Source organism: Scatophagus argus, chromosome 3 (genome assembly GCF_020382885.2).
Source record: "Scatophagus argus isolate fScaArg1 chromosome 3, fScaArg1.pri, whole genome shotgun sequence".
Classification (NCBI taxonomy): Eukaryota; Metazoa; Chordata; class Actinopteri; family Scatophagidae; genus Scatophagus; species Scatophagus argus.
In genome coordinates this window covers 404935-428697 of record NC_058495.1, presented here as the reverse complement: position 1 = coordinate 428697, position 23763 = coordinate 404935, and the positions used below count along the sequence as shown (strand labels likewise).

The following is a 23763-nucleotide window of genomic DNA, read 5'->3' as shown; positions in this document are numbered from 1 at the left end:
CTCAGCCCTGCCTTATTCACACTGTACACACACGACTGCTCTGCTATCCACCCCACAAACATGGTCGTCAAGTTCGCGGACGACACCACTGTGGTGGGTCTCATATCTAACAATGATGAGACCCACTACAGAGATGAGGTCCAGAACTTGACACAGTGGTGTTCCAGGAACAACCTCATCCTGAACATCAGCAAAACCAAGGAGGTCATAGTAGACTACAGGAGATCCAGGAAGACTGATCACGCTCCCGTCTGTATACTTGGGGAGGCGGTTGAGCGGGTGGACAGCATCAAGTTCCTGGGCATCCACATCTCCTCTGACCTCTCCTGGTCAGTGAACACCTCACACCTGGTGAAAAAGGCCCAACAGCGGCTTTTCTTTCTCAGGAAGTTGAAACGGACTGGACTGTCTACTCAGCTGCTCGTGAACTTTTACAGAGCCACGATCGAAAGCATCCTGTGTCTCAGTGTGACTGTGTGGTATGGCAGTTGCACAGCACAGGACAGGAAAGATTTAGCCCAGGTGGTGAGGACAGCACAGGGGATTGTGGGCTGCAGTCTACCAGATCTGGACTCAGTTTACACTGCCCGAGTCCAGAAGAGGGCAATCTTGAATCAGCATAACAATGAAGACTGATGGAGTGCTTTCTGATAATATTCCCTAATGGAAGCATGTAAAAAATAATACTGAACCCTGAGGTACACCATAAGTAACTTTACTGTACTCAGAGCGATTATGATTGATGTTAACAAACTGATACCTGTCAGATTGATATGACTCGAACCATCGAAGGGTGGATCCTTTAATCCCAATTTCATGGTCTAGTCTCTGAAGTAGAATGTTGTGATCAATGGTATCAAATGTAGCACTGAGATCCAGAAGTACAAGTATGGAGACGAGCCCTCTGTCAGAAAGATCTTTTCAATGTTGAGCTCCAGTCTGCGTCTGCTTCCTGAAGTCCAGTTTGTTGTATTGAAACTTAATATCATGTGTTTTAAAAAAACCTTGCCAGAAGAGAGAAAGATGTTATAGCTGCAAAGTTGTCTATGTATTTAGAATGCAATGTCATTAAAGTTGTAATGGTCAGGCATAATATCAGTGTATCATTTGATATTCGATTCATAATCAAGAAATAGAAAAAATACTTCTTTTTTTTAAATTGTTGCTTTTGAATGTGATACAAAAAAATAATGCTTTGATTTGAAAAATGGGCCCAGGGCCAAATTTGATTTTGATATTTAATTTTTCTGGTTTGTTGGATCCAGAAATGTATCCAAAGTAAGATAAGATAAGAACTATATTGATCCCGCAGGAAACTGTTGTGCCAGGGTTGCAATACAAAGAAGCATACAAAACTAGAAAGTAATTTCCCCACAAAATATAATAATATATAAAAAAATAACAGAGTACTATAAAAAAAATAACAGTATACAGAGTATTTAGTATATACATGAGATATAGATAGATAACGGCAGATAAGGTGCAGATACAATCTTAAAGTGTTAACTGTAGTGCAGGGTAAATTATTATTGTCCTATGTGGAGAAAGGGGATGAATTGAAGAGTTTGATAGCAACAGGGAGGAAGGACTTCCTGTGGCGTTCTGTGGAGCACCTCGGTGATTCCGGTGTGGCATGCAGTGATGCAGCCCACAATGGCAGAATCATCCGAAAACTTCTGCAGATGACTGGATTGTGTTAACAGCTCTGGAAAAGTGGAAGAACATGACTCTTACAGTGCTGCCTGCCCTGTCCAGATGCATGTAGGCTCTGCGCAGGTGTCGTCAACTTCAATACGTGGCTAGCATGCAAACTGTAGGGGGTCCAGGTATGGTTCCACCACTGATCAGACGTGCTTTTAAACACAGAATGATGGTGTGCGAAAACTTGCAGGGCAAATAATATGGACGGAGTCCTACCACCAGCAGTTTGATGTCTGGACTGCAAACTCGGTCCTTCACTGTGATGTGTCGGGGGTTGCACCATTTGTTGTTCACATAGATAGCGACGCCTCCTCCCGCTCTCTTGCCACTCTCTCTGCAACTCCTGTCTGCCTACATGCAATGAAAGCTGGGTAAACTCAGAGTAGAGTCCAGTATATTGTTGTGGAGCCAAGTCTCAGTGAAGCACATCACCAAGGCCTCCCGAAACACACACTGACTCCTCACTTGGTAACATCAGACAAGGATATTGATGCTGAGAGAAGTTTCAAGCTCTTCCACAGATGGACCATTGGCAAAGCCGAGAAAGCAACAGCATTGACCCGTCTTGCCACAAGCTAATGAATAATAAAACTAACCGATGCTAAATCAAACAACTATTTAAAACGCACAAAGTTTAACTACAAGCTGAAGCTAGCCTGCTGCCTCCTCAGCCTTCACACTTAGCTCCAGTCCGCCAGCAGGATCTACAACTTTGGTTTTATTGACAATTTTAACTTGTTCTGGGATCGTGACTCTCTTTTTAAACGTGATGGCCTCCACCCAAATAAGAGAGGTAGCCAAATGCTGTGTGCTAACCTGCAGCACGCGGTGCACACCTTTCCATGTGACTGACTATCTACATCTCCCACCCTCACACCGGATCCGCCCTCTCCCTTGAAGACTGAACCACAACGCACCATTTTTTTATGAGGGCCCCCCCTTCAGGTCAACCCTGCCACTTACACCCACACCTGCTCACAGCCAGCCCTCTGTTTGCTCTAACAGTCCTAAATCCTCAACCACCAGATATTCCAGTCAGAATCAGTACAGCACGCCAAAAAATAGTAAGGGCGCCTAGACCAGCACTGAATCTCCACTCGCTCAGTCACTTCTCTCGTCAGACGGACCAATGCTCAGTTCACACAGCGTTGATTAATACCAGATCTCTTACAAACAAGACATTTATTCTAAATGACTTTTTCACAACACATGATCTTGATATCCTCCTGTTGACAGAGACCTGGTTGAATCCAGGTGACAACAGTGCCTTTTCAGAGCTCCTCCCTCCCGGCTGCTCCTTTTTCAGCACCCCGTGAGCTGCCGGTCGTGGGGGCGGTCTGGCTGCTATATTCAAGGAGAGCTTCAGATGCCGGATGATAACCACTGATAATTACCCCAGCTTCGAACTTTTAGATTCTTTTAATCTCACTCAATCCGTTAATGCACCAACGCATGAGCATGGACACACTCTCGACCTTGTGATTTCTCATGGGCTTTCAGTCTCCCTCAGAGAAATAGTTGACACTGCGATCTCGGATCACCTCCCTGTTGTTTTTGACTTTGCTGCCCCCCGACCTGCCAATAAGCCAGTTTCCTCAGCTCGCAGACACCGAATCTTTACTCCATCAACGGCTGGGGAGTTTGCTGCTGCCTTCAGGAACTCTCAGCTGCTTGTTGACTGTCGGCCCGTTCCTCCTATCTGTCCAGACAGCCTACTCTCCACTTTCCATTCAACATGTTCTGCAATTCTTGACTCCGTTGCCCCTTTTCGACATAAATCTACCAAAACCAAGTCAGTTCCCTGGTTGAATGACCGCACCCGTCAGCTCAGACAACAATGCAGACAGGCTGAACGGCGGTGGAAAAAGGACAAACTGCATGTATCGCTGGGCTGGTTAAGGGACAGTTTGGCTGCCTACCAGAGAGCGCTAAAAGAGGCGAAGTCCAAATATTTGTCCTCCATTATAGCCAACAGCTCCCATCATCCTAGACTACTATTCAGTACTATCGATTCTGTCATCAATCCACGCCCAACTGTCCTGTCAGATGCCTCCACTGCAACCTGTGAAGAGTTTGCATCTTTCTTTACCAATAAAGTGGCATCTGTCAGGCAGAATATCGCAAATATGAATATGACCCGTGTTGATGTCTGTGCTCCTCAGGCACTGACTACTGTTCTTGAGCGGTTTGAGCCCATCTCCCTGTCATCTTTTACTAATGTGGTTAGTGGCATGAAACCCACAAACTGTCCCTTAGATATTATTCCAGCCAAGTTTTTGAAAGGGGTTCTGAGTTGCGTTGGGCCGAGTCTGCTTGTTCTCATTAACACTTCTCTTAGCTCAGGGTCTGTTCCAGCTGCCTTCAAACACGCTACGGTCAGGCCCCTCCTAAAGAAAACAAATCTTGACCCATCTGTGCTCTCCAATTTCAGACCTGTCTCCCACTTGCCTTTTCTCTCTAAGGTTCTAGAAAAAGTTGTTTTTATTCAATTACAGACATTCTTGGAGATAAATTTTGTTCTTGAGAAATTTCAGTCTGGTTTTAGATCCCGTCATAGCACAGAGTCAGCACTGTTAAGGGTGCACAATGATATTGCCCTGTCTGTAGATGCTGCTGTGCTGGTGCTACTAGACCTCACAGCAGCCTTCGATACAGTTGACCATGAAGTCCTCCTATCTCGCCTAGAGCAGCATGTTGGCATCCGTGGCACCGCTCTTCAGTGGTTTAGGTCATACCTGGCAAACAGGAGTTTTTCGGTCGCAATTGGTGACCACTGCTCCTCAAGTGCATCCCTCCCCTGTGGGGTGCCACAGGGATCTATTCTTGGCCCTATCCTCTTTTCATTATACATGCTACCTCTGGGTTCAATCATAAAAAAACACAACCTCTCTTTTCATTTTTATGCTGACGATCTGCAGATTTATTTGCCCATGAGACCGAACAATAACACTGCACTTGCTGAGCTGTCGAGTTGCATCACCGATATAAAACAGTGGCTGGCACAGAACTTCTTGCATCTAAATGACAACAAAACCGAGTGCATTCTGTTTGGTTCACCATCCATGTTAAATATTTTCACCACAAACTCTGGTACTCTGGCCCCTTTTTTTAAATCACATGTTAAAAATCTTGGGGTAACATTTGACAATGGGCTCAAATTTGAAAAACAGATTAGCTCTGTTGTCAGCACAGGCTTTTTTCAGCTTCGTCTACTGGCAAAAGTGAAGTCTTTTCTCAGTCGGCAGGATCTTGAGAGGGCAATCCATGCTTTTATTAGTTCCAGACTCGATTACTGCAACGCCCTTTACGTTGGACTCAGTCAGACCTCTATTGCTCGTCTCCAACTCGTGCAGAATGCTGCTGCACGATTTTTAGTGGGCACATCCAGGCGTGAACATATCACCCCTGTGCTGGCGTCACTCCACTGGCTCCCTGTCCGTTTTAGAATTGATTTTAAACTTCTGTTGTTTGTTTTTAACGCCATTAATGACTTAGCCCCCCCCTACCTGGCAGACATTTTAACTTTTCGCAACTGTGGCAGAGCCCTGCGCTCTTCCGGTCAGCTTCTGCTAGAGGCCCCCAGGACGAGACTCAAACAGTGGGGCGATCGTTCCTTTGCCGTCGCTGGTCCCAGCCTGTGGAACAAACTGCCCGCCGACATCCGCACCACTAGTGATCTCAGCCTTTTTAAATCAAAACTTAAGACACACTTTTTTAGATTGGCCTTTTATTCCGACTAGGTATACACTTCATGTGTACTCACTCTGCCTGCTGCATCTTATACATTTCTGAAAGGTTTTTAACACTACAGCACTTTTATTTTCTTTTATTTATTTTCTTTTTATTGTATTTAAATTGTATTTTAATTGTATTTTAGTTGTATTTTAATTTTAACTGCACTTATTTATCTATGTACCTGTTATGTATTGTTTCTAGAGCTTTGTTGTAAAGCACTTTGGGTACCGTCTGGCTATTGTAAAGGGCTATATAAATAAACTTGATTTGATTTGATTTGATGAGTGTCGCTAGCTTGTCCATTTTATTTGCCAGTGAACGAACATTCCCCATGATAATAGCTGGAAGGTACGGTCTATACCTCCTCCTCACCAGTCACCGTCTCTTCCCTGCTCTGCATCCCCAACGTTTCCTTCTGAGCTCCCCAGGGATTTTATGTTTTTTGCCAAAGACACCGCTGTGTTGGAGGCCGATCAGCTGATCCCTCGTGTAAACAATGGGACCCCGGCGCACCTCCGCCAGGACAGGGGGCAGACATGATAAGAGTACTCCGAACACAATTAAAACCAGAATAAAAATGCAAAAACATTGCATAGTTAATTTCAGCAAGGAAACACACTATGCTGAATGAATTCTTAACTAAAAGAAATTAACAAAAACATAACACAAAGAAAGGAGCAACTCTGGCAGGTGTCCGTTTGTCGCGGCGCCAGAAGTAGTCAATATCTATACATTGTCATCTTGACAAACATATCCAGAGAAATGATGGTTATAGTTGACAGAGATGGAGAGCAAGAGCTTCATATTATTTTGAGGCAATAAACACGTCATTCTAAATGTAGACAACATGGAAACAGATAAGATAAGGAGGATCTTCCTGGCTTGGAATTTGCACCAATCACCAAGACAAATTCCTAGTAATGTGAAACCTCTTCACTTACATGGCAATAAAGTCTTTTCTGATTCTGATTCTGATTTGAAAATGAATGTTTGCTTACTCTGTGATTTCAATCTGCCTAAGAACATTTTTGGTTAACTATTAAATTTGTAGTAAATTTACTACAATGATCTGAAGTGGAAGAACCACAGAGAACACAGAGGCCAGTAAGAACTTTCTGCCCTCTATCTTTAGAGCAAAATACTTGATTACATCACAACTGCCATAGGACATCAGAAATTAGACTGAACATTTTTCTCACCTTGCAGGCGATACGATGAGGACAAAACTTTCCAAAACCCAAAGGTGGAGGTATTCTTCGCAGGAGTGTCACAACATCAAGGTGTTTAATACGCCCCCTTTTAAAGAGAATAAAATATAAAATATTTTATATATTATATTTATATCTGTATCAAAGCTGTCACCAAGAAGATACCAATCTGAAAATCACTGCAGTTAAAAACAGTGAAAAACACCAATGTGAATTAATTAGTTATGTTTATTATCAGGACCAGGACACCAATTTGCACATCAACATTCCAAAGCAGCAGTTTTAAGATAAACTATGAAAGATTTTTTGAAACAAAAACGAGACACCTCTTGTTCATCATATACGAATAAATAGAAGTGTGTGGGTGTGAATTTATCTGCAAAGACCCTTCTTTCTGCCTGTATTTTCTTATTTTCTTAGTATTTTACTGTGTTGAGGGCATATCTGAGTGTCAGCCTTTGGGGATGTAATTCTCCTGTCAATAACAGTGTTTCAACATATTTTATAATCCAGCCTGTAAGTATTTATCCTTTGAAGTCTTTTTTCTAACTACAAATATTACTACATCATTACTTTGCAAAATGATCTTTTTTTAAAACTGTTTTCATTGGAGGATAGTGGGATTATTATTTTTTTAATTTTAAGTTACTTTTACTTTTATTAATCCCAAAATGGGAAATTACTTCTCTGCATTTAACCCATCACTGATTGAAACACACACACATGCAACATGCAACATGCAGTGAAACACACAGGAGCAGTGGGCAGCATCAAGTGCCCGGGGAGCATATTCGGGGTTAAGTGCCTTGCTCAACGGCACATCAGACGGCTAATGGGGGGTGGGGACATTATCACTCCACCACAGTCAAACAAAATTGTGGACAAAAGGGACTTTTCTTATACTAAGAGGCCAAATGATAGAGCTCAACAGTAGAGGTCAGGGTACTGTTGAGCTGAGCTAAAACATCCCTTTTGTTTGTAACCTGCCTCAAGATCCCAACTCCAATTCTGACTAACCAACTCTATCTGGCTCTCTCTACCTTAGTAGACTCTGGAAATGAAGATATTTTTCTAGACTATGAGCTGGCTATTCAAGCTGGTTTGGAGTTCAAATTATTGCCTGAATCACTTACCATTTGGGTAATAGACTCCTTCCTGTGATACACATCATACTGTACCTATCACTTTGTTTTTGTCCAGTAATCACTAGGATAAACAGTCGATTCAACATTATCAGAGCTCCCAAGATTCCATTAATTCTGGGTTATCCTTGGTTACAACCACACAATCAATATATTAATTGGTGAGCTGAAGTCATTTTTGTCATGCTGCATGTCTGAAATCCACTTTGTCTCCAGCAAGTGAGCTTAACCTATCAAGAAGTCATATCCAAGTCTTCAGATTTATCATCCATCCCTGTGTAGTATCATGATCTAGGTAGTGTGTGTCAAGGAGGAGGGTGAATGGCAAACTGCCTTTAAAACCCCTGTAAGGCATTTTGAATACTTGCCTATGCCATTTTGGCTAACCAATGCCCAGGTGGTCTTCCAGTCCCAAGTTGATGATGTTCTCTAAGACATTTTGCTTTGCTTTGTTTTTGTCTACTGAGATGACGATTTGATTATTTCCTGGACCCAGAGCTCATGTCAAACAAGTTTTGCAAAGAATCAGTGAGAAAGCTTTTTGTTATATCGGAAAAGTATTAATTTTATTGCTCTGCTGCAGCCCCCCACTCACCAGACTCACTTCTCCAACCACTCCATTTGCTTAGCCTCCTGAGGCTACCATCCTGGCATGAGCAAGGCTCTCTCATTGCTCTGTCATCACTTCTGGTGGCCCACTATGAAGTCTTGACTGTTTCCAAGGTATTTGTTGCTATTTGCACTGGTTCTGCCCCAAATAAAGACCCACACCATCCATCTCTTCAGAATCAGAATCAGAAGCCTTTATTGTCATTGTAAAAGGAATACATGAAATCCCAGGGATTTCATGTTTTTTACCAAAGACGCTGCTTTGTTGGAGGCTGATCAGCTGATCCCTCGTGTTAAAAATGGGGCCCCGACGCACTTCCGCCACGACAGGGGCCCGGCATGATAAGAGTATATCTGTGGAGGTTCTCAGTCATCCAGGTCATATTTACTCAAAAGAGTTAAAGCAAGGTGTCTAGACTTGTGAAGATAGGTTTGAAGACGTTTTGCTGCTCATCCAAGCAGCTTCATCAGTTCTGAAAAAACTGACTGGTGGGGAACAGATATATACACCTCAGTGAGAGTCAGTTTTTTCTTTTGAGCATGATAAGAGTACTCCAAATATGATTAAAACAAGAATGAAAGTTAATTTCGGCAAGGAAACACGTTATGCTGTGCAAATAAATTGTTTCAAAAGAGAATTATTAACTTAAAGAAATTAACAAAAACATAACACAAAGACAAGGAGCAACTCTGGAAAGCGTCTGTTCGTAGCTGCGCCGGAGGTTGATCATACATCCAGCTATGACTAAATTAAAGTAACCTTTAAAGTGACCTATGATATTTTATTCATCTTTCATGTCCCATCTTGTTTTCTACCACTTATCTGGTTGCAGGACACGGGGACAATCTCAGCAAGGAAGCCAAGACTGTCCTCCCTCTAACTACTTACACCAGCTTGTCTACCAAAGCATTCCCAGGCCACCAGGCGAGAGATGTAGTCCCTCGATCATGTCCTGGGTCTGCCTCGGGACCTGCTCCCAGACGGACATGCTCAAATAAACTGCACAGGGAGACGTCCAGGAGGATCTTGGAGGATACTCATTTCAGCTGCTTGTATTCAAAGTCATGTTCTTTCAGTCACTACCCACGGCTCATGACCACAGGTGAGGATTGGAAAGTAGACTGACTGTAGACAACCCGCCTCTCAATCTCCTGCTCCATTTTTCCCTCACTTGTGAACAAGACCCCTAATACTAAACTCCTCCCCTAGGGGGCAACTATGGCCTCTGACTTGTGCTGATCTTCATTCCAGCAGCATCACACTCAGCTTCAAACTGTCGCAGTGCAAGCTGGACGTCACTGCTTCATGACGCCAATAGGACCATGTCAAGTGCAAATAGCACAGACGAATCCTAAGGTCACTGAAAACCTGACACCATGTACCACTTGGCTGTGCCTATAAATTCTGTGCATAAAGATTATGAACAGAACTGGTGACAAAGGGCAGCCCTGGTGGAGTCCAATCCTAGCTCGGAATGAGTTTGACTTATTGCCAGTAACGTGAACCAAGCTCTCTCTTTGACAATACAGAGATTGGATGGCCTGTAGCAACAAAAGGGGGACCACCACCACCCCCCTCTGCCACTCTAAATGATGACCATGCAATGTTTCAGAGGTAGCCATGATAGCCCTACAACATTCAGAGCCTGGCTAGAGCCAAGTCCTCCAGCTCTGTTTCCTCCGTGGAATACGTACTGGTAGGATTACGGAAATCCGTTAAGTATTTCTGTCACCATCTGACTATATCCACAGCTGAGGTGAGCGGCTCCTCATCCCCACTGTAAACAGCATGAATGAAATATCGCTTCCCCTTCCTGAGTCACCTGACAGGTTGCCAGAATTTCTACAACGCTGACGAATGTCCACCGATAACTGTTAGGTGTGGAGTCTCACAAGCCAACCATGCCCTGTAGGAATCCTTCTGACAGCACCCTTCACCCCCTGCGTCAACCAGTGGATTCAGGGACTGCCACCACGACTAGCACCAGGAACCTTCAGCTCCAAACAGCTGTTTCAGCAATGGTGGCGCGGGACATGGCCCATTTGGATTCCATGTCCCCCACCACCCAAGGGATGCAGTCGCTCTGCCTTAGGTGGAAGTTGAAGACCATCCTAACAGAGTCATCAGCCAGACATTCATCAGCAAATCCCCACTGTTCGTTTAGGTCTGCTTGGTCTATTCAGCTTCCTACCGCGCCACCTGATTCAACTCACTACCAGGTGGTGATCAGTTGACAGCTCTGCTCTTCTCTTTACTCAAGTGTCCAGGACATACGGCTGCAGATCTGCTGATACGACAACAAAGTCGCTCATCGACCTGTGGCCTAGGTTGTCCTGGTGCACTAATGGTGTTAGTTATGACAAACTGTGACTATCACAGAGGTCCAATAACTGTACACCACTCAGATTAAGCAGGCCATTCCTCCCAATCACACCCTCCAGGTCACACTGCTATTGCCCATGTAAGTGTTGAATTCCCTTTCTTCACTTGTGTGACCTCTGACATGCAGGCAAAAAGCCTGGGGACTTTAAGTAACCCCACACCTGCCCTCCACCTCTTACCCGGGGCAGCTCCACAAAACAGTCCAACCCCTCTCTAGGATATTGGTTACAGAGCCCAGCCTGTGCACAGAAATGAGCCTGACTGTATCTAGCCAGTATGTCTTGACCTCATGCACAAACTCAGGATCCTTCTCCACCAGTGAGACAGTCCATGTCTCAAAAGCTACTTTCAGCTGGAGATTGGACCGCCAAGGCCCCTGCCTTTGTTTTCTGCCCAATCTACCCTACACCAGACCCTTCTGACTCCCCCTGCAGGTGGAGGGCCCATTGAAGGACAGATCTATCTCCCTGGCTTGGGCTGGGTCCAGACAGCAGGTGCTCGCCAACTTCCCCAGACCTGGCTTCATGGCAACACTTGTCTTTGTTTTTCTTCTTCATAGTTGTGAACTGGGCTTTGTCTGGTCCCTCCTCCAGGACCAGCTTTCCTTGGTAGTTCCTACCAAGGGAAAGCAGCCCCCGACAGCATACCTGATTGGCTCATTAAGGCGCTCAAACCCCTCCAACAGAATAAGGTACACCCACTAACAGCTGTATTTAAAGATCTTTCAGTTTCATCCAGTGATATTGTGTCTCAGATCAAATTCTTCCCATGTTATTCCTTGTTGCCACTTGCAGTAATCTTTGAGCTCTGTGTGCTTCTAGTTCAGCTCCTCATCACTCTCAGTTCTGCACACTTAGCACAAGAAACCTCTGGATAGTCAGCCAGATGATTCTGCAACTATGACAACATAATTCATCTATTATCTATGAGCATGTGTGTAAATAAACAAAAATACCAAGATTTATTTAAGTAAACTACCTTCAACTTCCTGGAATAATCTTGGTATGAACAGAAGGGAATTATTTCCATGGGACATTGTGACTGGATAGTGTTAAATCTGTGGAACGTTAACGGTTTTCTCAGGTTAAAAAAAAAACAAAAGTCATTATTGGATCCTGACATTCAAGCTGTGAGATTGAGATTCAACCACTTTTTCTATAAAGAGTGTGGTCTTGTCTTGTACTCTATCCCTCTATTACACAGGCTGCACTCAGCTGGGACAATAATGCCAGGTAAATCTTAGCCAACTATATCATGCAGCTCAAGATTCATGTACAAACTATTGTAATGGTTCCAGCCACATATCTTAAACATGATCAGTCAGTTTCAATAGTGCTCCTGTTAGAATCAGATACAGACAAACAAACACTTACATGGCTTCAGGATCATATTCTGCCCAGATTTTCTTGAATTCATCCAAGTGCTGGGGGCCAAGGATGGACCAATCACGGGTCAAGTAGTCAAAGTTATCCATGATGACAGCCACAAATAGGTTGATGATCTGTGAAGAATGGAGGCAATGTTTTTACTGTATGTTTGTGTATGTATGTGGCACTGCACGCAAATAGTTAGAGATTAGACAGATAATCATTTAGACATGGCATGAAATCCTTGTATTAATCACTCCTTATTTATATGCTACTATTTCCTCTGAGCTAAAATTGCAAACCTAGAATTCTCCTGTGGGGATACGGTTGGGCAACATGTTGCGTATTGGGTCACTTCCTGTTTTCTGCTTTGTTCACTTGTTGACATTTGGTGCTCGGTGTTGCAGTGTTTACTTCAAATGACATACTTTGTGTTAGCTTTCACTGTTGGTTTTGACAAATCAGTACACATGAACTTTAGGAAAAGTTTATCAACTGCACGATCTTCTGTGGAGATTCACAGTCATCCAGGTCATATTCACACAAAGAGTTAAAGCAAGGCGTCTGGACTGTGTGGATAGGCTTGAAGACGTTTCGCTGCTAATCCAAGCAGCTTCATCTCCTGTGCACAACACAGGAGAGCCACCTCCACAAGACAAGACTCAGCAGTCCACTTACACCTCAAGGAAAAAGGACATTCCTTGACAACAATGACAACAATGTCCACATTCTTGACAGAGAGGACAGGTGGTACGAAAGAGGGGTCAAGGAAGCCATCTATGTTAAGTTGGAAAAACCTTCACTCAACAGAGGAGGTGGACTTAGACATCACCTCTCTTGCACTTACAATGCTGTCCTCCCATCCATATCTAGGAAGATTCACCCCAATTCACACGAAAGCCATAACAACAATAGGTCGTTAATTGGTCATACCCGAACTCATTAACATTCTCACAGCCATTAGCCAGTCGTTAGAACCAGATAGCCAGTCGTTAGACACAGGGTGCCAATCACTGTTCGTCCAACTACACTGTCCAACTGCAGGACTATCAGATCCTTTGTTTTAGTTAGTTTCACTTAGTCACTCCCAGTGAGGGGTATATATTGGTTCCTCACCAGTCAGTTTTCAGAACTGATGAAGCTGCTTGGATTAGCAGCGAAACGTCTATCTACACAGTCCAGACGCCTTGCTTTAACTCTTTGTGTGATCTTCTGGATTCTTTCCTTTCCCGATCACCGTTCTGTCTCTGTCGTTCAGCTCAGCTTAGCTTAGTTCTAGCATGGCTTCTTCTACTCACTCTCCCTTTGCCTCTCCCTCACCGCAAGATGTGCGAAATGTTTTGCTATTCCTCTGCCTCCTTTAGTGAGAGTGAGATGTGTAGAAAGTGTAGCCTATTCATAGCTTTGGAGGCAAGGCTAAGTGAGTTAGAGGCTCGGCTCTGTACTGTAGATCATAATCCAGTAGCCCTGACAGCCAGCAGCAGCAGTTACCCTGTGCAGACCGGCCTGCATTAGCTGATGTAGCTGGGGGCACAGAAGTTGGGTGGCAGTTCGAAGGAAGCGTGGTCTGAAACAAAGGCTCGTGGTTTGCCACTAACCTCTTCATTTTTGTAACCGCTTTTCCCCACTCAGCGACACACCCTCTGAGAAACCGACACTGTTTATTGCCGATTCTGTTTTGCGTTACATGAAACCGACACCAGCGACCATAATCAAATGCAGACCCAGAGCGGGTGACACAGAGGTCAATTTAAAGCTGCTGGCAAGAGATAAGACAATATACAGTAAGATTGTAATTTATGTCAGCGCCAGTTTTATTGGTTGTTGTATATCGCGCACCTGCTGCTGCTTACTTAGAGTTCCTGTCTGAGTTTTCCGACTTCTTATGTAGTTTAGTGCTCAGTACAGATAAAGTCATTATAGTGAGTGAATTTAACATTCATATGGATGTTGACTCTGACAGTCTTAAGACAGCCTTTAACTCACTCTAAGATTCAATAGGTTTCCATCAGATAGTAAATGAAACAACAGAGTCTTATAATCACACCCTCGATCTGGTTATCACATAGGCCTAGAAACTAAGAAAACCAAAACCCTCTCCTTTCACTTATAAATTTTGAGCTAACTCTAACAGACCTTACAGCAAAGAACAAATAGGTTTACTGTAGCAAATGCCTCTCTGAGAATACCGTAGACAGATTTAGGGATGCAATCCCATCACAGCTCCGTTCAGCACCATGTACCAGTACAACAGAGCGTACCGATTTAAATATTAATCCTGCAGAAATTGACTGCTTTGTCATCAGCACTGCAGCCACGTTACACACAGTTTTAGATATGGTTGCCCCACTGAGAAAGAAGGTTATAAATCATGGGAGGCTAGCTCCGTGGTATAATTGGTATAATGGTCAAAGATAACTCCTAAATTTCTTACATTGGAGCTTGAGGCCACGGCTAAGCCATCTATCAATGCAATATCACTGCATAATTTATTTCTAAGGTGTTCGGGGCCCAGAACAATAACTTCTGTTATGTCTGAATTTAGAAGTAGGAAGTTGCTGGTCATCCAGGTTTTTATGTCTTTAAGACATGCCTGAAGCTTGACTAGCTGATTTGTTTCATCTGGTTTTATTGATAAGTACAATTGTGTGTCATCCGCATAACAATGAAAATGTATGGAGTGTTTCCTAATAATATCACCAATGGGGAGCATATACAGGCTGAATAATATTGGCCCAAGGACAGAACCTTGGGGAACTCCATGACTAACCTTTGTGAGTGTGGACGATGTATCATTAACATGAACAAACTGAAATCGATCTGATAAATAAGACTGAAACCAGCTTAATGCAGTTCCTTTGATGCCAATTAGGTGTTCCAATCTGTGCAGTAATACAGAGTGGTCAATGGTGTCAAATGCAGCACTAAGGTCTAACAGTACAAGGACAGAGATAAATCCCTTGTCTGATGCCAGGAGGAGGTCATTTGTGACTTTGACCAATGCTGTTTCTGTGCTATTATGAGCTCTAAAGCCAGATTGAAAAGTTTCAAATAAGTTATTATTTTGAAGAAAATCATATAACTGATTGGCGACTGTTCTTTCAAGGATCTTGGAAAGAAATGGAAGATTAGATATTGGTCTATAGTTGCTTAAAACCTCTGGATCAAGTGTGTGTTTTTTAAGGAGAGGTTTGACTACAGCTACTTTAAAGGACTGGGGTACATAGCCTGTTATCAGGGACAGATTGATCATGTCTAATAGACAGGTGCTAAGTAAGGGTAAAGCTTCTTTGAGAAGTTTGGTAGGGATGGGGTCTAAGAGGCATGTTGTTGGCTTGGATGAATATACGAGTGAGTATAGTTGATGGGGATCGATAGGTGAAAAGCAGTCAAGATGATTATCTGTTTTTACTGTTGGTTCTAAGACACTAGTGTTTGATGTTACATCAGTATCAGCTGAGGTCAGTAGGTGCTGAATTTGGTCTCTAATGATTAAGATCTTGTCGTTAAAAAAGGTTATAAAGTCATTGCTGCTAAGGGTCACAGGGATACAGGGCTCAATAGCACTATGGCTGTCTGTCAGCCTGGCTACAGTGCTGAAGAGAAACCTGGGATTATGCTTGTTATCCTCAATTAATTTTGAGTGATAGGCTGCTCTGGCAGTCCGTAGGGCCTTCCTATATAATCTAAGACTGTCTTGCCAGATTGAGCGAGATTCAATAAGTTTGGAGGAACGCCATTTCCTCTCAAGTTTTTGCACATTTTGATTTAATTTGCGAACCTCTGTATTATACCAGGGTGCTTTTGCTTTATGAGTTTCTTTTTTAGCGGAGCAACAGAGTCTAAAGTTGTCCTTAGTAAACTTGCAGCACTGTTCACAAAATGGTCGATTTCAGAGGGATTATTGTATTGTTCACTCGTATGGGGACATGATACTGAAGTTAATGACAATAGAACTGTTTCTTTAAATTTAGCCACAGCACTATCAGACAGGTATCTAGTGTAGGAGTTTTTTCTTGGTGGTGTGAAATCAAATAGTATAAACTCAAAAGTTATTAAACAATGGTCAGACAGAAGAAGATTTTGTTCAGAGACAGTTAAATGTTCTACATCTATACCATATGTCAGAACAAGGTCAAGAGTGTGATTGAAGCAATGAGTGGGTTCATGTACACACTGACAGAAGCCGACTGAATCTAAGAGAGAGATAAATGCTGCGCGAAGGCTATCATTACTATCGTCCACATGGATGTTGAAATCACCCATAATTAAAGTAAAGTAAAAATTCAGAGTATGGGCTGGACAATTGTAACTCATTATTATCAGGATGTCCAAATTAGGAATCAGTAAAAGAGATTCCCCCACCGGACGGGCAGGAAAAAATTTGGGTGTGGTGGAGTGATTAATGCGATAAAATGCCCCCCCCCCCCCCTTCATTAGCCGGCTGGTGTGCCTTTGAGCAAGGCACTTAACCCCCCAATATGCTCCCCGGGCGCTTGATGCTACCCACTGCTCCTGTGTGTGTTTCACTGCATGTAATTTGCCGGGTGTTGCATGTGTGTGTTCAAGTAAGGATGGGATAAATGCAGCAGTAAAATTCAGTATGTGTGTATGTAAAAATATATGCTGCCAATAAAAGTTGATTTTTCTAGCTTCTCTTCACTGGCTTCCAGTAAAATTCAGAATAGATTTTAAAATTCTCTTACTTACATATAAGGCCCTAAATGGATTAACCCCATCATACCTGCAGGATCTAATAGTCCCATATATTCCCAATAGAACACTCAGATCACAGAGTGCAGGTTTATTTGTAGTTCCAAGAATTCATAAAAGCGAATGGAAGGACGAGCCTTTAGCTATCAGGCACCCTTTCTGTGGAACCAGTTGCCAATGTGGGTGCAATATATACTGAAACACTGAACGCTTCGACATGTGCATTCAAAAGTTTAGAGAAGGTCAAATTAAATTCATAGCATCGGTTAGGTGCACTCTGAAATTTCACCCAAAGATGAATAGTCCTAACTTTTGTGAGTAGTGTATGTCCATTATCTGCATGTACGCAGCAGAAATTAAAGAGCATAAGTTTAACTGGAAAGTTTTGGCAGTGCACCAACTGCTGTATTTTAGCTCAGCATGTAGTGTTGCGGCAACCTTTATTTTCAAATATTCATATATGAGTCAGTGTGCTGTTTTCCTTGTCATGAAAAAAACTACACTTTATAGCACTTATGCACAAGTGAAATGCAAGCAGTTATGCAGCTGGTTTGGTCAGCTGCATCTTGGCACACATGAAGGCAGTGCTTAAATGACATTCAGTCTCAATTTGCTATTTAATGTATGTTTGGAGTATATGAATGCTGGTGTTGTTTTACCAAAAAGGCACAGAGCATGTAGAAACTCATGAAGTAGATGATGGCAAAGCTGGATCCACAGGTGTACTCTTCCCCAGGCAGGTAGTCCGACTTGGGGTCACACTTCTTCCCATACATACATGCCAGCATCACTTCGTGCCATGCTTCCCCTGTAGCACATCTGCAGAGACAGATATCAAAATGTCTCAAACTGCACCTCCAGCTGACATTCAAAGTGAAAAGCACTGAAAAGAACTGTCGGTCTTATGTTACTCAGTCTGACAACGTCCTTTCTTAACAGTTACTTTCAGAAAGCGATTTCATTTTATGCTATATCCAGTGATTATTGACTAGAAACCAGTTCAGTTCAATTCAGTTGATTTATATAGCGTCAATTCACAACAAAAGTTATCTCATGACACTTTCCAATTAGAGCAGGTCTAGACCTGCTAGAGCAGCTGCTCTGAATTCATTTTCAGTCAAAACTCAACCACTGTTAACACATTTACATGGATCATTGATGTCATTTCTGTAGTAAATCAAGGATTTCATTAATGCAAGTTTTTTTTTTCCTTTTTTATTCATTTTGCAATGTAATCACTATTTGTGAAAAGGCTAACTTGCATGTAAGTATATAAATAACATACATATAATTTTATTCTATAATTTATTGGTTGAGATTATTATTATTATTATTATTATTTTTGATATTGTACAAAGAACATGGTTATGCACATTGACCATGCCACTCAGAGCAAGCGAGGAGACAGAGGAAAAAAGAGAGTGGGAGAGAAGGAGCACATGGACAGAGATACACTGTAAATACTAACATTCAAATTAATTAGAAATGATTAGTGAACCAAACTCAGAAATCATCAACCTGTTGTGAAGACTAATCTAAAATAAGTAACTAGTAATTTGGGTTTGGAGAACATGCTTAACTTAATGTACTCCACTTCAGTTAAATTAGAAAAAATAATTTAATGTCCCAGGGTCCTTTGGGCGTTTTTTCAGACATGCGCAGACCATGACACAAACCTTGGCGCTCTTTTCTACTGGATAATTTTCACCTATTTGGTAAGTAAATATTTTACTCTTTTGTCAACCATCGAGTTGTTTTGTTGTTTTGTTATAACGTTAGTATGTTTTACTGCCAATGGGTAAGTTCCATTTTTACAGTTGTGAGCTTATTTGTGGCATAAAATACAATCATTTCCTCAGCCATAGCAGTGCTGCATTATCTGTCGCCAAACTCGTTCATTTCACCGATATTTTCTTTATGATTTGCTAGTGCTAGCTAGCTGTTTCCACTAACGCAAATTCACATACGCGGCGTACTTCTACTACGTACTGTCGGCTACAGAAGCCCAGAGGACGCGAAATCACAACAATACATGACAGTTAGTTACAGACGTCGGATAACGTAACAGGCGACCCGGACCCAAAAGTTAAGCGCGCGTGTGTGTGAGTGACAGAGGGAGAGACGCTGACCGAGAGCAGCTGGAAACGGGAGAACGTACCTGACAGATAAAGTCGTGTACCGACCAAACCGTTGTAATTATCATAGAAACGACTTCGCCAGGAGTATCACGAGGCTTTCCTGATCTGTAGGTGACTTTTTTTTTGTGATTTCCGACACGGAAAGGAATCATTTCGCCTGGTAAAGGAACGGATTTGTCTGCTTGCCTGAAGAAAAATCTGTTTTCAATAAATAAATTTCGAAATTTAATGAGTAAATTAGTGAAAAATTTCTCATAGGAATGAATGGAACCCCCCCCCCCCAAAAAAAAATTCAACAGACATTTTCAACAATGAATTGCTCTGGCATACTTTCACCTAGAGACTTCATTTAAACTTTCAAATGTAGGTACTAACGGGCTTGTTGCTCATGGTAGCAAAGACATGCTAATTGTTAACATTTGTGGCTAATGCTAGAATTAGTGGTTAGCGCTTTAGCGCTAGCTGCTCCTGTGTCTAAATAAATATGTTAAAAATGATTATTTGAGGTGTGCTTTTTCAATACAGACCCCAGGCAACAGCCCAATCGTCACTCTCAAAACTTATGCGGGAATTTCCTAGTTTTAACTTTTTTTTTTTCTTTTTTTTTCCAAGTGGTTAATGATGAAATTCTCTTCTCTTTTCAGGCCAAGCAGAGCAGTGTTATCCAATGCAGTGAACCTGTAGTACTGCACATTTGTTGCTAAAAAGAGGGGCTACTTGCTTAAACATTACCGTTTATGCATTTCACTGTCAGTTGTGCAACTTTGTGGAGCTTTGCACAGAAGCAGACTTTTTTACCCATTTGCGACGACATCTTAAACTGAGACAAATGGTTGCTTGCCCATATCAAGACTGTTACTTCCAAAGTATCGTTTATTCTACCTTCAATGCCCACAGAAGCAAAGAGCATCAGATACACAATGAGATGGTATTCAAACCTGAAATTGTTTCAGCAAATGTAGTTGAAGAGCTTCCAACTAGTGCAAGTGTTCAGCTGGAAGAGAGTGACCCTGAAAATGATGATGTTGGATCCTGCTCAGGGCTCCCAGATTTCAGACAAATCACAAACATTGTCGTTATCAACACAGATGTAGCATTTGTCTGCAGACTGATGACATGGTATGATGAGCATCTCAGAGTGTACAAACTCTGTAGCAGCCATTTGCCCACCTTCTCAGTCACCCAGTTGTCTGAAATGAATGATATTTTTCCTCTGTCACTTTACAGAGTTCATGGCAAACAGCTTGTTACTCTCAAACGGTACATATTGTGCTGAGTGGATTAAAATGGAGCAAAGACTAATGCTGCGAGTTGTCATAGATGAAGACAATATACGCAAGCTAATTTTTAATGAGAGACCGGATTCCATTGAGGGACTAAAAACACAGCTAAGTGATAAGCTGTCATTGCAGTACAACTTCAAACTCCAATATGAATTTATGAAGCAACCCAATGCCAGTCTAGTTTCAAGAATGATGGAAGAAACATTCTCACTGCGCAGAAGGGAGATAGTGACACAGGAGCCTGCTGTGCAGAGCATGATGGAAAGATGGCCAGCACTGTTCACGGAGAAACAGGTAAGATACTTGTTTGTCTTGGCCTGCCTTACCCCATATAGATTCCAGCAGACCAAAATAATCATGATTATGATTTTTACCATAATCAAGCAGCTCTATTTTATCCTAGTTTCGCATGTTAAGCTCTTTCATTTGCTATAGTATTAATTGAATGATGGTCAGCTTAATGTTGCTATCCCTCTTGCTATTTCCTCTCTCCATTTTTCAGGTCTTTGCTGGGTTTAATCACATTGCCAGCAAGAATCTTGAAGACGACTTCTATGAAGCCCTAGACCAGCACACACCACACTTCATCGATCTTTTCAAGTCTAAAAAAGAAACTGTGGGACAAAAACTGACAGATTTGATGCAGCACATCAACTGGATGGTAAGGATTCTGTTGTGTTCTAAACTATTTTTCTAATAATTAGTTGTGTGCATTCTCATTTTCCGTACAATGTCATTTATGCAACACATAGTCCCCCAAACTCTCAAAATGCTACAAAGTTCTGAATTTATATCTGTTCTCTCTGTATTTTTAGTCACCTGATGTGACGGCACTTCGGACTGTTGTCCTCAAAGGTCTGGATGCTCAGCAGCAGGGTCCAAATGCAGTGCACCCCCAACCCATCTCCATTGCCATCATACTTGAGGGAGGTACTGTCATGGACAATGTCAGAGACTTTCCCCAGGCAGTCTGCCTTCTATTTGGGTTCATGTATACCCTTCACTTGAATTACCCAAAATGCATGGAAAACACATTCAATTTCATTCAAGCAGTCATGCTTGGACTCGGCAACAAGACCCTCCCTCCAAAACTAACACACACTGCAGAACTACTACCCTACTGGGGTAGGCCATTCAAAATTGCTGAGTACAAACTTTCCCAGTTTTGTGAAGTGAGAAAAAACAAGATAACTTGTTTACTGTTCCAGGTATAATGTATAATGTTCAAATGTTACACTTTGATTGTGTTTGTAAGATAGTGATACTGATTTGTTAATTGGCAGTAAGACAGTGATGCATTTTGTTATTTATCACTGCTGTGCACTTTAGAACATGATAACATGTTGATTGTAGTTCCAGTTAAAAAAAAAAATTAATGGGTTTTAATTTGAAAATTAACACCAGAAGTTTTGAGTTTGTAACAGCGTAATGTAGTACTTTAAAGTAACTTTCACATGTTTCTTCCCTTTGACTGAAACAGCTTAAGTAGAGGGACGAGTCCTTACTGGTATAACAACCTTTATCATGCCCAAGATACTCACGCAGTAGTCCCCATGTATAAACTAGCCAATGTCTTCAATGCTTGCTCTTTTTTAAAGACCTTTATTCTTTAGCGTTTTGGCCTTGTTTGCTCTTTCCTTTTGACTTTTTCTTCACATGCTTACTTGTTGCTGTAGTTGGTTTGATAACTTTCTCCTTCTGGCCTTATGCACCACATCAAGCAATTTTCTACTTTTATCACTTGGCTGAGGACAGTCCACCTCTTTATGGACAAAAAATAAAACAAAAATAGCTGAGAGACACAGTGGTAGAAACCCATCACCTCACCATGTCATCTCAAAGAAAGCCAGCCAGTTTGTTATGAAATGTCCCCTGCTTTAAACATCCATCACCTTTGGTTCTGACCAAACTGATCTCCAATAATGGCCTTAACAGATGAAAGGACCAAACCATCGTCTTTCCTACAGACCATTTGGGAGCGGAATGTTATCTATTATATAAAGACAAGAAGAAAAAACAGAGATGACCTTGGTTTTATTATACCTTATTTTTGGAAATAAACCTGCACTGAATTCTAAAGACTTGGAGGTGCCTTATTTCCCAGTACATAGTGGAAAGTGTTAAAGTAAACTCAGCATGTTAATAATATACCAATTTAATTGTATTTCTCAGAAAATTTATGATAAACATTTGTTCAGCAGGACTGCCTAATGGTAACTTTAGGGTTAACCAACACCAGATTGTGATTTTGTAAGTTACCTTTGCCATGCTCGTTACCAAAATTACACCAGATAAAATTCAGCACTGTAAACCATTACTATTACTGCCTTCAATGTTTGCTCTCTTCTTAACTTTTATTCTTTAGTCTTTTGGCCAAACCAAAAAGTCAGTTAGTCCCTTCAGTAAAGTTGATCGGACACGTGGTAAATGTTAACAATTAGAGTTTAAAAAAATCTGAATGTGATTCATGAACACTACCGTTACCTAGACAACTTGAGATGATGCAGTTGCACTACAGGGTTTGGAAACTAGCAAAAAAAAACCAAAACAAAACAAAAAACTAGCTAAAGCTTATGTTATTTTTTTACTTCATCTGTCGCAGAGTCAACTTCCTGTTTGATGTCACACCAATAAGAGCATGCAAATTTGATTATGTGGTTTCAAAGGTCATGCTTCACTAAACGTTTTTTTTATTATTTACTATAACGTTTTACGACTATTTTTATTTTCACTCATTAGGCAAGGAAATAAACCTTGTATAGTCTTTTTTATGTGTATGTGTGTGTGTTAATAAAGAGAGTCGGATCACTAACCTGAATAATAGGAGAACAGCCTGAGGAAATGTCTGGAAGTTGTTGTTCCTGTTGATGTGTGTACCGTCAACCAATGCAATTTTACCAAATATCTGCATAAAAAGGAAGTTCATGTTAGGGATTACATAAACCACTTCTTGTTGGGTGGTTTTTAGCCCCCATTTCATCTACTGGCATTATGGAATATATAAAACTTGAACAATATTATCTTGCTTATATGGATATATGCTTACTACATTACTGCACAAGCTGTTAACCTTATGGTTTAAACATGTAACTATTACTATATACCTTTCTACTCTCCTCTATTTTACTGTATTTTATTTTGTTTTATTTTTTCCATCTTTTTCCATTTCCACTTTCTTCAGCCTATCTAGGTTTGGGTCACAGAGGCAACAGGCCAAGCAGGACGTTTTAGACGTCCACCTACCCTGTACAGTTTTCCAGTTCCTCCTGGGGGATCCCTAAACATTTCCAGGCTGGATGTGATATATAATCCCGCCAGCAAGTTCTGGGTCTATCTCCCTTCTCCCATTTGGACATGCCTGGGAAATCTCCAAAGAGAGGCACCCTGGAGGCATCATCATAAGATGCCCAAATAACCTCAGCTGACTTCTTTCAGTGCAAAAAAGAAGCAGTTCTACTCTGACCTCCCTCAAGATAATAAAGTA

At 41.8% G+C, this 23763-nt stretch overlaps 1 protein-coding gene across 4 annotated transcripts in view; it reads right to left on the bottom strand.

The window, feature by feature from the left end:
• Positions 1–23763, bottom strand: part of LOC124054198 (dihydropyridine-sensitive L-type skeletal muscle calcium channel subunit alpha-1-like) — a 269412-nt gene that overhangs the window by 45118 nt on the left and 200531 nt on the right. For all 4 annotated transcript variants that reach the window (XM_046379912.1, XM_046379903.1, XM_046379885.1 and 1 more), the window contains 4 exons: positions 23093–23184; positions 17518–17677; positions 12152–12279; positions 6636–6732 (listed from right to left, as the gene is read on the bottom strand). In XM_046379912.1, the coding sequence (XP_046235868.1) occupies positions 6636–6732; positions 12152–12279; positions 17518–17677; positions 23093–23184 (477 nt within the window). The remainder of the gene's footprint in view (positions 1–6635; positions 6733–12151; positions 12280–17517; positions 17678–23092; positions 23185–23763) is intronic.